At 37.1% G+C, this 16,049-nt stretch overlaps 1 protein-coding gene across 2 annotated transcripts in view; it reads left to right on the top strand.

Annotated features, from left to right (window-relative positions):
• The window catches only part of PLXDC2 (plexin domain containing 2), a 421,899-nt gene that overhangs the window by 353,819 nt on the left and 52,031 nt on the right, over positions 1–16,049 (top strand). The window contains exons 10-12 of one of the 2 annotated variants that reach the window (XM_043883300.1): positions 3,059–3,125; positions 10,000–10,150; positions 11,587–11,625. In XM_043883300.1, the coding sequence (XP_043739235.1) occupies positions 3,059–3,125; positions 10,000–10,150; positions 11,587–11,625 (257 nt within the window). The remainder of the gene's footprint in view (positions 1–3,058; positions 3,126–9,999; positions 10,151–11,586; positions 11,626–16,049) is intronic. The other variant, XM_043883301.1, reaches the window with a different exon arrangement.

Consider the following 16,049-nt stretch of genomic DNA (forward strand, 5'->3'; position numbering starts at 1 on the left):
AACATGAGACTAAATTTGAACAGCCTGTAAGGATATAAGACAAAAAGCCTCCATTTATTTTGAAAAATACATAAATATCTATTTAGATTATTAATATGGATTTATATTTATAATGTATAAGTATATATATTTATATATTAAAATTCAGGATCATTGTAAATCCTTACTTTTCATAGACTCAAAAATAAATGAAAAATAAATCATGTGTCAGATATACTTGTTGTTGTTCAGTCACCCAGTTGTATCTGACTCTGCAACCCCATGAACTACAGCATGCCAGACCTCTCTGTCCCTCACTGTCTCCTGAAGTTCATGTCCATTACATCGAAGTTCACGTCCATTGCATCGGTGATGCCATCCAGCCATCTCATCCTCTGACAGCCTCTTCTCCGTCTGCCCTCAATCTTTCCTAACATCAAGGACTCTTCCAATGAGTCGGCTGTTCTCATCAGATAACCAAAATACTGGAGCTTCAGCATCATTCCTTCCAACGAGTATTCAGGGTTGATTTTCCTTAAGATTGACTGGTTTGATCTCCGTTTTATCCAAGGGACTTTCAGGAGTCTTCTCTAGCACCACAGTTCGAAGGCATCAATTCTTTGGTGCTCTGCCTTCTTTGTGGTTCAGCTCTCACAACAGTATGTGACCCCTGGAAAGACCATAGCCTTGACTATGTGGACCTTGATCAGCAGAGTAATATCTTTTCTTTTCAATATCTTTGCTTGTCATAGCTTTTCTGCCAAGAAATAGTCATCTTCTTATTTCGTGGCTGCAGTCACCATCCGCAGTGATTTCAGAGCCCAAGAAGAGGAAATCTGTCACTACTTCCACCTTTTCCCCTTCTATTTGCCATGAAGTAATGGGTCTGCATGCCATGATCTTATTTTTTTAATATTTAGTTTTAAGCTGGCTCTTTCACTCTCCTCCTTCACCCTCATCAAAAGGCTCTTTAGTTCCTCTTTGCTTTCTGCCGTTAGAGTGGGATCATCTGCATTATCTGAGTTGGTAGATGTTTCTCCCGCCTATCTTGATTCCAGCTTATAACTCATCTAGCCCTGCATTTCTTATGACATGTTCTGCATATAGGTAAAACAAACAAGGTGACAGAGACACTTTACTTTTCATAGGTAAATACATGAAAAAAAAAATTTCACGTGTCAGATATACTCAGAATGCTCAAATATACTGCTTGTCCTAACTTTAAAGTATTCACAATCAAGTTTGGTAAATAAGTGTGTCCGACTTTTTGTGGCCCCATGAATATGCATAGTCCATGGAATTCTCCAGGCCAGAATACTGGAGTGGGTAGCCTTTCCCTTCTCCAGGGGATCTTCCCAACCCAGGGATTGAACCCAGGTCTCCCTCATTGCAAGCAGATTCTTTACCAGCTGAGCCACAAGGGAAGCCCAAATAAGACATGAGGCTGAAATTTTATATAAATGAGAAAAGTTAAATAGTAAAGTAATATGTGATCACACCAATGATGAAGCTTTATCAGAATGGGCTCTGGGTAGTAATTTCTGAGTCTTGAAAAGTGAATGAACTGTAGTTGCATTTTCTGTAGGGAGGGCAGAAATTATTTTAATTAAGAAAGAGAGTGGAGGACTTCCCTGTGGTCCGGTGGTTAAGATTCCATGCTTCCAGTGCAAAGGTTGTGAGTTCAGTCCCTGGTTGGAGAACTAAGATCCCACATCCACACAGCCCAGTCAAAAACCATAAAAAAAGAAGAAGAAAGAAAGAAAGTGGGAGTGAGCAAAATCTCATCAGCCCAGCGCTTGCTTAATTTGACCTTTTATTTTTATTATTTTACTTAACTTTTATTGGAGTACAGTTTCTTTACAATGTTTTGTTAGTTTCTGCTCTACAGCAAAGTGAATCAGCTCTACATACACATGTATCCTCTCTTCTTTGGATTTCCTTCCCATTTCGGTCACCACAGAGCACTAAGTAGAGTCCCTTGTAAATCCGACCTTTTAGATGTGACTTAATCATAGGAGTTATGTAGGCAGGAATCCATAGGAACACACTCAGCTTCACTGATTCACTAAAAGAACTGACAGAAAGGAGAAAAAGCTGTGCTCCAAGTTGCTGTTTCTTACAGCAAAAGGACACATTAAAATCAGCAAAGGGAAGGAACGTGGGGGAATCCAAGAGTGACAAGGCACGGCTTCCAGTCTTTCTCCCTCACTGGAGTCGACACTTAATTCTTCCAGCAACTGTTTGTGAAAGCACACACCAAGTATTGCCAACCAAGGAAACTCATCCAAATCTTGGTGTCCAGGGTTTTTACTGAGGGCCATAACATAGATATGAAATTTTCCATGACTAACTTTATCTCTATTCTCCAGCCCCTCAAGGGTCAAACTGATGCAGCGTGGCCCAGGGCTCCAAGCAAATAAAAACAGACATGCACTATAAATCATGTTGTTGGTGTGAACTATCTCGCATAGCCCAAGACCCAAGATATACAAAGACGCTTTTATCAGGCAGGATATTCCAAGGCCTTAGACGTGATCTCCCAGGACCTGGACAAGGGCCAGTTCTTTCTTTGGAATGTGTAGGTTTGAACATCCCAAACCTGACTTACTAACATTTTACTGTACAATAGGGAAAGAGTTTTTGTGACTGTGGATCTTAAGTTTTAAAATGTAAGTAAAATAAACAACAAGATCTGAAATCCTGAAAAATGCCTGCAAAAATTTTTGTATATGTTTGTTGTAATGATGAAAAATTTATACATATGAGGAAAAGGAAAACCAGCTCCATAGAAAGGCTACAGTCTCGCCTTTGTGTGAGGATCTCTGTATTGTGTGTGAGCCTCAGTAGAGTGACCTGTCATCTCGTGCAAGCAACGGCATCATTACCTAAGGTGTGTGTGGGTGGTTACACAGAACTCTGTAAATGCTCATCCGCTGCTCCAGCTAACAGTTTTGTATAAGAAAGTTTATGTTGTGCACATTTGAAAATTAACTACTTACCAGTGTTTCTCTTTTAATTTCTACCTCCACTCTGTACCCCATACTTTCTTTTCTGATCTACAACATGGCTGTCTCTGAAGATGTTCCAGTGGATTTGATCGCCATCGGCAGGACTGGGTGGACAGTGGATGCCCTGAAGAGGTACAGGTGTGCTTTATTATGACAAGATTGCTAAGACCAAGCTGTCATATATCATTGCTGCAACTTAATGAAAATCGGGTCTAATTTAATAAAAAGAGCCAGCAGTCATTGAGCCCTTATATGTACCAGATGTTGGGTTTAACTCTACATATATTATCTCACTTTACTCTCATACCTATCCTATGAGATCAGAGGTGTTATTGCCTCTGTGGTACCAAGAAGGGAAGAGGAAAGGATGAAGGGTGATATTGGGGTAGGGGTGAAGAGAAAGAATCTGGAGCTAGATATGTGACTCAGGAATTGTAGAACCAGGATTTAAATCTCTTTGGTCAAAGGGCAGCTCTCTTAAATATTTGCTGCTTTTTTGAGATTTTTTTTTCATCTTTTTCACGCAAATAATGAAACCAGTGGTATGGAGGAAGAGATTGATTACAGCAAATCAGCATAGTAGAAGAAGGTAGATGTGGTCTAACTTGGAAACAGTAAGTCACAGGCAAACATCATGGATACAGTGATGCAAAGAAGTGATCCAAGCAAGTAAATAAAATTGCAGAAGTGATTCTAACGTGTTTACAAGTTTTTTAGTGAATTGCATTTGCACTGTGAGTTCAGAGTCACATAAAAATATCCCATAAAGTTCACAGAGAAAAGCAGTATTTGTTCTTTCTCCCTTTGTTAAGTTTTAGGGTATATATTTCTTACAAAAACCATTAACAGTTCTACAAGTTTTTTCACTCAGTGAAGCATATCATGTCAAAGAGCTGTTTTTAAAACTATTAAGGAATCCTGGTTATTAAAGCCTTTTTTAATTAAGTTTTTATTTATGATGTCTCATAAATATCTTGAGAAATGCATTTTTCAGGATATTCTTAAACTTACTGCCACAGTAGCTTTAATCAACTTTTTGACACTTGGTTGGGGGGGGGGGGGGAAATTACAATAATGTATACTGATTTATCAACAGTATTTCATTTCACTTATTTAACAATGATACTTGAAAAATAAAATATATTAATGAGAGTCATAGTTGTGTTTTCAGGTTGATGTTTCTTTCAGGTAATCACAGTTACCTCAATTAAGAATGTTGAAATTGAATATCAAAAGTGTAATTGAGACATCGTAATTTTCTTGCTTCAGTGTGTGCGCAGCATGAAACATAAGCTATTGAGAAGAATCCACCACATTCTAAGCCCTCCTAAATATATGTGTGGGGAATTCACCATGTCCCATGGTCTGTGCTAAGCACTAATGTTTTTTTAATTATTCCCTCTTCCCAGGAAGCTCAGACTCTAGCACATTCTATAATATCCAGTGTTTCCTTTATATTCCGTAACTAAATTGTCAAATTACTAGCTCTATTGTGAGCAATTCTAGACTTCTGTTATAGGTAAGTAAACAGGGTCACCAAATCCAGTCTATTTTCTGTGCCTAAAAATAGGGTTAAATTTTCCTTCTGATCTTGTGAGATGAATTTATTCAATAAGTGCAGATCCTAATATGAGAACTTATTATTTACTGTTCTAAGTCCTGCTAATGTAAGTGTGAGAAATGTGTGTATCAGGGGAAACACACACTGAACAAAGAACCACACTTAGAGAATGACACTGGCAAAGAGGAAAAACCTAAGGGCATGGTCTTGTCCAGTAGGATAAGGGAGCGTTTGTTTGAGGAGGTGATATTTAGTGACTTCTGAGAGGTAACTGAAGATAAGAAGGGTGGTGAGAGGTAACACTGGTGAGGTGGACAGGGCCCAGTGTGTAACATTGAAGGAGTTTGAGCCTCATGTTAAAGGCAGGAGAAAGCTATCTGGAGGGTTTTAATTAAGGGGATGATATGATCCAAACAACTTTTTGGAAGAATTAATACATTGTATATTACCCTGTCTTAATTACTATAGTTTTGTAAGAAATATCATTAGCTATAGAACAAACTTTGCTTTTGTATCTTCTCAGTTTTGACAACTTTTGAACTTTTGTTCTTCATATAAATTTTAAAATCAACTTGCAATATCTGTAATCAATCTTGTCAATATTTTTACTGAAAGTCTGTTGCTCAGTTGTGTCCAACTCTTTGTGACCCCATGGACTATAACTCGCTAGGCTCCTTTGTCCATGGGATTTCCCAGGCAAGAGTAGTGGAGTGGGTTGCCATCTCCTTCTCCAGGGGATCTTCCCAACCCAGGGATTGAATCCACATCTCCTGCTTAGCAGGTAGATTCTTTACCACTGAGCTACCAGGGAAGGCCCTCATTTTTACTGAAGTTACATTGAACTATGAAATTATACTGCATTTCCAAATTATGGAAATTTTAAATTTCATCTTTTCATTATTGACTTCTTACCTAACTGAATTGCCAGAGAGCACATTCTATATGACACTGATTCTTTAAAATTAGTTGGAGCTTTTAATGGAATAGTGAATGAGTCATTTGTAACAAAGATCTACATGTGCTCGAGAAGGATGTGTATTTTCTAACTGATTGGTTATTAAGTTGGATAAATGGGTTCTAGATTTTTTCACCATAAGCTTCTTTTCCATGAACATCTTTGCCACAAGCATTCTTGCCAAGTAAATGGCCATGAGGTCATAATTTTGCCATAAAAGATACAATAAGGAAAAATAAAAGAGGGACATTAGAAAGGATATAATGAAACATGAAAGTGAATAACAAAATTAAAAAGATTTTACTGAGAAATACAAAGTATCTGAATACATTTAATGTGTGTGGAGACTCACGACAATACTGTGCAATGTAAGTGACTTTATTCTATGGGTTGAACCTAAGCACTTGCCTTCCAAGTCTTTTGTTCATAGTATTAACATTTTTTTGCTACTAATTTGTCTGCTTGTTCAACATCCCAATGTTATTTTCAGTAAAATTTCTTCCTTCTTGAAGAGAGGTATCAATTTCAAATGCTAGGATGCTTGTTTGTAACTGAGCTTTCTGTTGTGTCATAAAAGCCTCTGCACTGCTGTTTGTTCTTGGCATTTTGTCACATGGCCATCGATAGACATTACAAAGTTTTATGGGAAACAAAGATTCACCTCTGTGCCTTCAAGGTCCTTGGCCTCTTTCCTGCCGTGTCTCGTGTTTCAGAAGAAGAAACCAACTCTTGGGCAAATCATCATCTGTCGTGATTTCTGTACTGTGTATATCCAACTAAACCACCAGCCAGATATTTTATCTTTTACAGCAAAATTGCCTTACAGCCAATTAGTTATGTGGCAAGAGTATTTTCAGCAAAAGTGCATGTGACAAAGATATTTACAGCAGAGAAGATTATGATAAAAATTCCGGGCATGTGATAAATTCAATCATACTCTCTCCATTCTCTTCATCTTCACCTTCTGAGCTCTTTGGAGGTAGGCTGGACCTGCTCATCACTTCCTTGCATAACCTCTCTTTAATATCATCTATTTTCTTCTTTCTCTGTACTGTATCCCAGGGGATTTTTTCAGATCTATTAGCCAGTTTATTAATTATCTCTTCCTCTTGTTCAATCTGCTATTTAACCTATCCATTGAGGTAGTATTTTCAACAATGGTGTTTTTCATTTTTTAGTGTCAATCTTTGTTCAATCTGCCATGTCATTTTTATAGTTTACTAGTTTATTTTAAAAATTTCCTCTTTATTTATTTATATATTTCATGTATAATTTTTATATGTTTCACACTGGATGATCCCAATTTGGGATCGAAAAGTTTTTGCTAGTCTAATTATGTTGTTTTTGTTTTTGCTGGATCTTTGTCAGACTACTCTTTTTCTCTTTGTGTTTCTTTTTGTGTCCTTTAATTAGCGGTGCATTTGTTTGATCTTGTTCCATGGGAATTTCTAGGATGTAGGTAGATGATGTTTTCCACTAAAGAGGTTTTGATGATGGAAACCTGAGTGCTTCAGGGGGTGCCATCTGTTCCTGCATTACTATGGGGAGGAGGGGTTTGGATTAATCTCCCCTGTCTACTGCTGGTACCAAACTGATCTCCTTAGAGCATAATTAGTTTCTGACATTTTTACCTTCAGAGCAAACCCTGCACTTTTACTTTACCTAATGTATATTGCTCCCGCTGTCTTTATAGCACACAGGTTTTGCTTTATTTTGTTTTGGTTGTGGAGACAAAAGAAAGGCCCCTTCAGAGATTTTCTCTACTTCTTGAAAATCCTTGTAATGCTTCAAAATTCTTGTTTTATCCAGAATCCACTTGTATTATGGCAGGAGGACCAGTCAGGATCAGTAGTCTGCCTTTACTGCCATGAGCAAAACAAGGTTAGGACTTCAGCTTAACCATTAGAGTAATTAAGAATACTGTTATACGGGGTGTGTGTGTGTGTGTGTGCGCACACATGCGTGTGTGCACACGCATGCACACGCGCAAGTAGAACCCCAGGGGAAGAATAATGTGTGACAAATTCCATCTTAGACTTACTGAGCTTGAGATGTCTGTAACATCCACCTGCATATAAGTCAATAGATGAATATTTGGGCCTAAAATCCAAGAGAAAAATGTGGACTGGAGATAGACATTTATGCATAATTAACATAAAGTTGTTAATTGAATCATAGGTATGGAGGAGATTGTTAGTGACCATGCCTATAGAGAAAAGATAGTTCAGGAAAGATCTGTAAGAATTACCAACCCTTAAAGCAAAGAAAGAAAGGGAGAAGCAGTTGTGAGACAGGTGTCAGCAAATTGATGAGGGTGTGTCACAGACTCTAAGGTTAGAAAATGGGCAGACAGTGCCAAATGCTAGTGAAATATTGAGTGTATATGGAAGGTGTGGTAAATAAGGAGGTATTTAGAAACATTGGTATAAGAAGTTTCAGTTAAATTGTGCTGGACCAAAACAAACTTGTGGGCATCTGTGAAGCCCAAGGATGGTCCATCTCTCTTGAATTCCGACTGTGAATGGAAGGAAAAACAGGATGATCCCAGGATGCATGTGGAGAAGAGGGAAGATGGAGTTTTTAAAATAAGCTGGGATGTGCTTGAGTATGGTTAAGTGCTGATGATAACAAGGCAGGAGGGAATTAAGATTAAATACTGAAGAGGAAGGAGGGGGTCAGATGAGCAGGTTCACAATACCTGAGAAGGTAGCCTGGGCTGAGCCAGGACAGACACTGAGGGAACAGCTGTCAACAGAGGACCTGTCCATCCCAACGGGAGGAAGAAGGACAGGTCAGTACAGAGTAAAGTAGGAATGCTGATCTGTAAATAAATTTTAAAAATTCTTGCTGATGACTCGCTTATCAAAGATATAAAAAGTGAGGCCAAGGGTAAATTGGGAGACACTTATGGAATGGCAGTTCTAAGTAGAGTGGAGAGGGTTTGAAATTGACGCTGAGGATAATGAAAGAGGAGGTCAGTCAAGCTGGGTAATATTGCCAGGCAGCATATAAGCCCGCATTGCTGGGGATGCTGGAGGTGAGGTTGTGTGGCTCCCAGTGGGAGGCTGTGTGGTGGTTTTCCAGCTCGCTCGCTCACTCTTTCTCTCTCTCTCAGCTTTGGCACAGGCTAGGAAAGGCAGAGTTTTTACTGTATTCGGTATTGCAGATTTTCTAAGAAGGTGATGTGGAAAACAAAACAAAAACAGGGCAAGATGCTTAAAGATATTGAAAAGCGAGGTTGAACTGATGGAAAAAACAAGACTAAAGGGAGCGCATCACTGTGCTTGGGTTTTCTACAGAAGTGCAGGATAAGAAGAATGTGAGTGAACAGCTACATGAATAGATGGAAAAAAGGATAATTCCATGTGTGATTTCAGAACTAAAGCATCCCCAACTGCAGAGAAGGTCCAGGGTGTGGGGATGATAACTCAAGTGGAGTCAAGGAGGAGATCATGAGATTACTGAGGCTGAGAAGATGCAGGAACTAAGTCTGTGGGATTGAATGGGCTGCTAGGATGTTGGAGAGAGTAAGCTGGATCATATCTAGTTAGTGACAAGGAAACCATATTGGATGTTCTTCCTGAACCAGCAATACAGCACACTGCATGTTACTAATGACAGGAGAACTTTAAAACGGTGTTTATTTAATAATACTTTTCAGTTGTGGGATAAGTACCATCCATATGTACGTAGTTATCTTCTATTAATAGTCAAGGCCCAACAGAGGGATGAAGTCCTTTGAAGCACAAAGAGGTAGGGAGAAATAGCAATTCCTAAACCATAAAAGTTTGCATGTTGGAAATTGTTATTGGTAAATGTCATGTTGTTTATTCTTGTGGGCTATAAATGAAAAATACGATATGCACCTTGTCCTAGTGTAACTCTGCTAGGTAGAAAATATTCTAAGTGATTACCTGAGTGCTGTTCAATCCTTTGCATGGGTGACTTTGAATATTTCATAAAGGAAAGCAAAATTTTAATCTCAAATATCCATTCAACCTGTGGTAAATTATTTTTGAAACAATGAAGTATTATAGAGCAGTTATATTTTTCAAATTTAGCATTAATAATTTTATGTGAATGGAATACATTCTTTCTTCACACACTTACCCATGTCTTAAACCTTCTCTTCATGTACATTTTTCTTCTAGTTTGAGTGTTTCCCATCATGTCTTTTAAAAATATATTGATATAAAGTTTAGGTTAAGAACAGTAATATGAAAAGTTAACTGCAGAAATGATGGAATCCAAATATCTAAACATGGAAATGCTTTCTAACATCCAATTTTATATATATATATACATATAAAGTCAGTAAAATCTATAACTATAGTCCTATACAAAAAGTATTCCTCGTCTTGATTTGAGAAGCCTTTGTGCTGTACAGCCCAACCTCTTTTATTTCTTTTGTTTCTTCTATTGTTTTTCTTCTTGATATAATTTTAAAATGCAGCTCTGATCACTCCTCCATTGTCTTTCCCTGTTTCTCTTATTAGTCAAAAGAGAAGATGTGTGACCCCACAGATCCAGTGGAAAGTTCTACTCGAACCAGCACCACCATACGTGCAACAACCACACAATTCAGGGTCTTGACGACCACCAGAAGAGCAGCCACCTCCCAGCTGCCCACCAGCCTGCCCACAGAAGGTGCCCTGCAGACACTTTTTCTCTGTTACTGAAGGAGGGAATTCACTGTTGACATGTGCAGGAGAGGTTCTGCAGGGGGAAATTTTTTCTTCAGCAAACTAGATTTCTTAGGAATGTCTACAAGGGAAAACACAAAATTATGATGGAGTAAAACTGTGCTGTTTTGTTTTGTTTTTTTAATGTATGTATGCCTTTTATTAAGATTTAGTCTCTAATGGTGATCTTGGCTACTAGAGCCCCTAGAAAAGAGAAAGAACTTCCTCTCATGCCCTTTCCTTCCTTCCTTTCTTGCTGAACTTTGTAATAACTGTGTTTAACATTTTAATCACAGGATAGGAAGGCAAAATGCACAGAAAATGTCCATTGATTTTGTATTCTGAATAATAGGTAATTCTACTAATACACAATTCTTATATTTGCCTGGATACAGTCAATAAAATATGCTGGCCTATTACCTTATAGAGAAGCACTGTGTATCACACAGAAATTGTACTAGAGAAGCATTTCCTTTGCCAGGAAAGGCAAAAATACTAGAGAGCATGAATGCATGCACACAGCTCATTGGGGAAAGATGGTATATTAGCCCAAATTTGTTAGTCATTTATTCTGAATGATGCCATTAGGGAGAAATGTGAGACCGGTTAGCCAAGAGTAAGCCTTGAGGGGAAAACATGGTCTTATTTATTTTCATAAGCCTTGCTTTAATTTGAATAAGATATTAAACTTGAATCTTTTGCTCTTAATTGAAATTTAATTGGGTATTTAAAGTTAACTGGAATAAAGTGATAAAATGAGGTGAAGGGTAGCCGCTGAGTACATTTTATTGCTTTTAAAACCAATATTATATTTTAATCCATCTTATTTGGGGTTGTTATGTAGCCTGAGAAAAATATTTCTGTAATTCAAATCCTCCCCTTTAGAATGAAATATACAACTGAAATTAAAAGCACATTCTACATTTCATTCTCATAGGACAAGATCTTTTTGTATATTATTTTGGTCATATTTGTTAGCAATGAATAAGCATTTAACTTTTGAAGTTAAGTTTGTAAATACTGACAAATATTTACTATTCCAATTAACTTGGAATTTCCTTGATCTTGGTTTTTAAAATAAATAAGAACTCTAGAGTCTAATTACAGTAAATCACTTTAGAAAATTAAAATAAATGTATTTTAAATCAAAGTTATAACAGTGTACTTTTCTCATAGTTCTTAAGAGTCATATAAAACTTTACTAAAGTTTTACAGTCTTGATCTTACAATCTCAGGAAGTTTAGTACTGCATCCTATAAGGTAAGACTAACTCTCATTGACCTAGAAATTTACTCAATAAAGTATCAAAATCCATTCCTGTTAAACAGTTAATGCATTAATAGACAATTGATCCATGCACCTTAAAATTTTTTCTGTTGTAACTTTGACTTTCTCTTCCAGATGATACCAAGATAGCTCTACATCTAAAAGATAATGGAGGTAGGAACTGACATTTTTCTTTTATAGATATTTTTTAGATACTAATCTATTTCATTCATTTACGCATGAGAAAGGACTTGTGGGCTTCTAAATGTAGAATGAGGTCATATTTTACTCCCTGATGGTATTTAACACAGGATGAATTCAATGGTTGACTTGAAAAGTCAAATTGTTTCCATAGTGGAGTGAAATTCTAATCTCAGTGTTTGCCTATAAAATTTCAGGACGCCACTGACGAATTGTAAAGTGAAAATTTATCCACATCCCTTGCTGTTTCTTGTTGCTGTAGTCCTTGGTTAATTGGCTGCATATGTGGCTATCTACAGGTATTGGGTTCTACCCTGTTTTGCTCTCCATTGACTATTCAACATCATTTATAATTAAAATTAAGAAATAGAGCAATATGGAAATATACTTTTACTAGGTGTTTTTATCTTTTGTGCAAAGAAAAGTATAAAAATAAACCTGAGGAAGAATAGTTAATAAGTAGATAACTAGAGTTTTTCTGAGACAATTTAGGAATGTATGTAATAGTACTTGAAAATTTGAGGAAGAAAGCCTTTACCAAAACAAATCTATAGAAGATATTGACCAAAATTTTTAAAATAGTTCTTTTCCTTTTAAATTATATTAGGTCATATGTGCAACTCTATCATAGAATGCTGGATTTCATGAAAGAGATGTAGCTGTTTTAGTAACTTGTTTATTCAGTTCAGGAAGGGGGTTTCCTCTTAGCAGCATCTTTTATGTAAATATGGGCTCACTGTATTACTGATCTCGACACAGTCTCACTTTTGCAGCCCCGGGTGATAACCTGAGTAAGTCACAATCCAACATATATGGTGTTAGGTATGTTTCTCTCTGTATTTGTAGAGAATAGTTTCTAAATTACTCAGTCTAAGTCAAGAAACAAATATTTCTGTTTTTTCTTAGGTTACTGTATATCTGTATCTATATATTTAGATCAGCCCACTTAAAGGAAAAGCTACTTAGCCTCTTCATATATATCATTATCACGTCAGTTTTCCATTGTCTTGCTTCTGTATCACAATGTTTTATTTCATTTATTTCTTATTTATTGTTGTATTAATGCAATACGTGGATAGCTTCACAAGTGGCCATTTGCCATGTATACACTAGCTAGAAATAAAATCTTAGTGTTGAAGGGACTTTAGCAATTACCCCATTCAAAATTTCTCAGAGCAGGTTGTTAGTGAATCTAAGTCCTAATGTTGGGGTTACCTCCTTTGGATGGAGGGTGTTAAAAAGAAATAAATGGAATGGAGGAGGGGTCCCCAGAAGCTTCTGTTGTATTTGCTATATTTAATTATTAATACAGGTAGTAGTTATATGTGTTGTTATATTGTTCTCTATTCTGTCTTTTTTTCTCTAATATGATTAAAATATTCTATAATGCTAACAGGAAAAAACTGGAGAAGGAAATGGCAACCCACTTCAGTATTCTTGCCTAGGAAATCTCATGGACAGAGGAGCCTGGTGGGCTACAGTCCATGGGGTCACAAGAGTCAGACATGACTTAGCGACTAACCAACAACAACGGAAAAAACAAAAGATTCCCATTATCAAATAGCTATGAGATATTCTGGTTGAAAGAAAATGTAAGAAATTTATTTTCTGGAAAACTGTTTAAAGCTTTTACCGTTCATTCATTCATTTACTTATTCCTGCCAAGTGCCTGCTAATTGCAAGGGATTGTATATGCTTGCAGCTATGGTAGTGAAAATGGTTTAGACAAATTTCTGGCTTTCAGAAAGCATAGATTCTAAAGAAACTTCAAGATGGTGATAAAGATTTAGCATCTGGCATTTCTCCACTATTTGGTCTTAAAATTTTTTTACAAATAGCTTTCACTGACTTAATGTTTTGTGGAATACACTTTGGGAAATAGTTTTCTAGAATGTTACCAGTTATCCCAAGGAAAATCCTTAGTTTTGTTTAATGCAGCAAGGAATTGTAAAACTTTGATTTTTTTTTAAAATGCAGTGCATTAAAACTATCTTATGACACTGAGAAATCAAGTTAAGTAAATTCCAAGATTAAAATGGAGGGCTTCTTTTCTTTTTTCGTCATACTAGAAAAATTGACTATTGGATTTTCAGATGATATTAGATCACTGATATGCATCAGGTAGTGCAATGGTAAAGAATACACTTGCCAATGCAGAGAGACACCAGAGATGAGGGTTCGATCCCTGAAACAGGAAGATCCCCTGGAGTAAGAAATGGCAACCCACTCCAATATTCTTGCCTGGAAAATTCCAAGGACAGAGAAGCCTGGCAGGCTACAGTCCATGGGGTTGCAAAAAGTCAGACATGACTGAGCTACTGAGCACAAACATGCATCAGGTACCCGTCAGGGTTCCAAAATATCACAGTAAGACTTAGTATGTCTATACTCTCTTCATGGCTAGGTTTGCTTATGAAGCACTTTTCCTAAAAGTGCAGTTAGAGCAGACCAACTTGACCAGTGCTAAGATAAACGTTCCTTTCAAAGAGTACTTGAGATCGCACATTCCTTTTTATAGCAACTTTATCAAGTTAGCATGCTACCACAGCTTTTTATTTTATGGAATATGGAGATGTAGGAAGGATTGCCAATTTAAATCCAGCTTCATTAGTTAATTAAACATGTTGAAAACAATTCAGAGTCATTCTCCTCCTCCAGCTTAACATTTTTTTTTCTTTTTTTGAGATTGAGGTAATAATGGAAAAGGATGCCTAATTTAAATGCTTTCTCACATTTATTGAGAATTTTTTTAAATGCAAGCTAAGACATTTGTATAAATTGCTGTGTATTGCAGAGAAATTCAGCACATTTTCTTTTTTGATTTAATTGGATGTTCTTAAAACCACTTTAATTTAGAGGTCTGTACTTTTCTAGAAAACAGAGTGACATTTATCAAAGTACTCAATGTGTAGCTATATTCTGCCCTTTACATACGTACATCATCTTCTTTAGATATTGGATTACCTTGGCTCTGAGTCTTCCTGGAATATTTCTGTAAGTTAAAGTAGTTGATTTTCTCAGTGGTATCCACAGCTGACCTGATTATAAATTCACTTTCCAGGAGATTTCCCTTCATCTTTGATATGAAAACATAAAATACTTCTGAGCAGCTGGACACCAGAGGCACACAACAGGGCTTCTCATTCACAGGACCCAGACTGAGTTCCAGTCTGCAAAAATCACTCCTGATAAATCGTCACTTGTGCACTGTGTTTCCTGCTACAATTAGATCAGGTGTAGGAAGAGCCTCTGCATATTTCCAGTTAGTTCTTTGATTGGAGAGGTTTTATTAGTCTTCGGCATTGAGTGAATCTTAGAGAACTGAGAATTTTCACTCAATGCTGAAGACTAATAAAACCTCTCCAATCAAACAACTAACTGGAAATATGCAGAGGCTCTTCCTGGACCTGATCTAAGAGACTGAAAAAATATCTAGACAAAGAGAATGATTCCTATGAATGCAGGTCCCATTAGTAAGTTAGCACCAATCAGCCATTATAAATGGCTGAATACAAAAACTCAGAGGAGCCAATATGCAGATAGTATTTTGTCTCTAGCTGAAATGTTCCTACTTGCCTGTTTATGGTGTTAAGTTGCAAGTAATATATATGTCTAATTAAGTAGCATTTCTGCTCCTTATTCATGTGAAAGGCAGGTAAGAAGAAGGAGGTAAGAGGAGGAGGAGAGGAAGGAGGAGGAGGGGGAGAATCAAAGAAAAATAGGAAAGGCACTTATTGTTTCCTACGTTCCAAGCACCGTTCTAAATGCTGTCCGTGTATTAACTCGTTTAATTCACACAGCATCCCTTTGACTGGTCCTGCCCATATTTCCATGTTTTAGCTGAGGAAACGGAGGTACAGAAAGGTGAGGTTACCTGGCTAGTACGTGGCAGAGCTGCCGTGTGAGTCTATTTAGTCTTAGTGTGGATTCCAGGACCTTGGCAGCCGCACAGTATGGCTGATCCCGTGTAGTGCAGTCCTCTTGGAAACTTCGCGTGGGAGGCGCCAACCTAAGGAGTACCATTCACACCTCCAGTATTCTTTTTCCTCTTCTATAACAACTGATTATACTTACAAGTATTTAGAAGTGAAACTTCCTTTTGCCGTGTAATTATGCCTTACTTTTCATTTTATCCTTTCTTTGAAAATCACAAGGCATTGACCCCCTGTGTAACTGAGTCCTTTCTGAAATAGTGGCACATGTTCTGCAGACTGCAGGGGTATTCTTCATTTATGTTCAAAAACTAAATTCTTCCAGCCTTCTAGGTTTCTCAAGAAATTCAAGTTTACTTCTCCATTAAGGGGTTCCTAGAATATATTCTTTAAATAATATGTATTTCTGTGGATAATGGTTATAAGCATTTAAAGCTACACCTCCCTTGGGTTTTCCACTTCTGG

This window comes from Cervus elaphus, chromosome 23 (genome assembly GCF_910594005.1).
Source record: "Cervus elaphus chromosome 23, mCerEla1.1, whole genome shotgun sequence".
Lineage (NCBI taxonomy): Eukaryota > Metazoa > Chordata > Mammalia > Artiodactyla > Cervidae > Cervus > Cervus elaphus.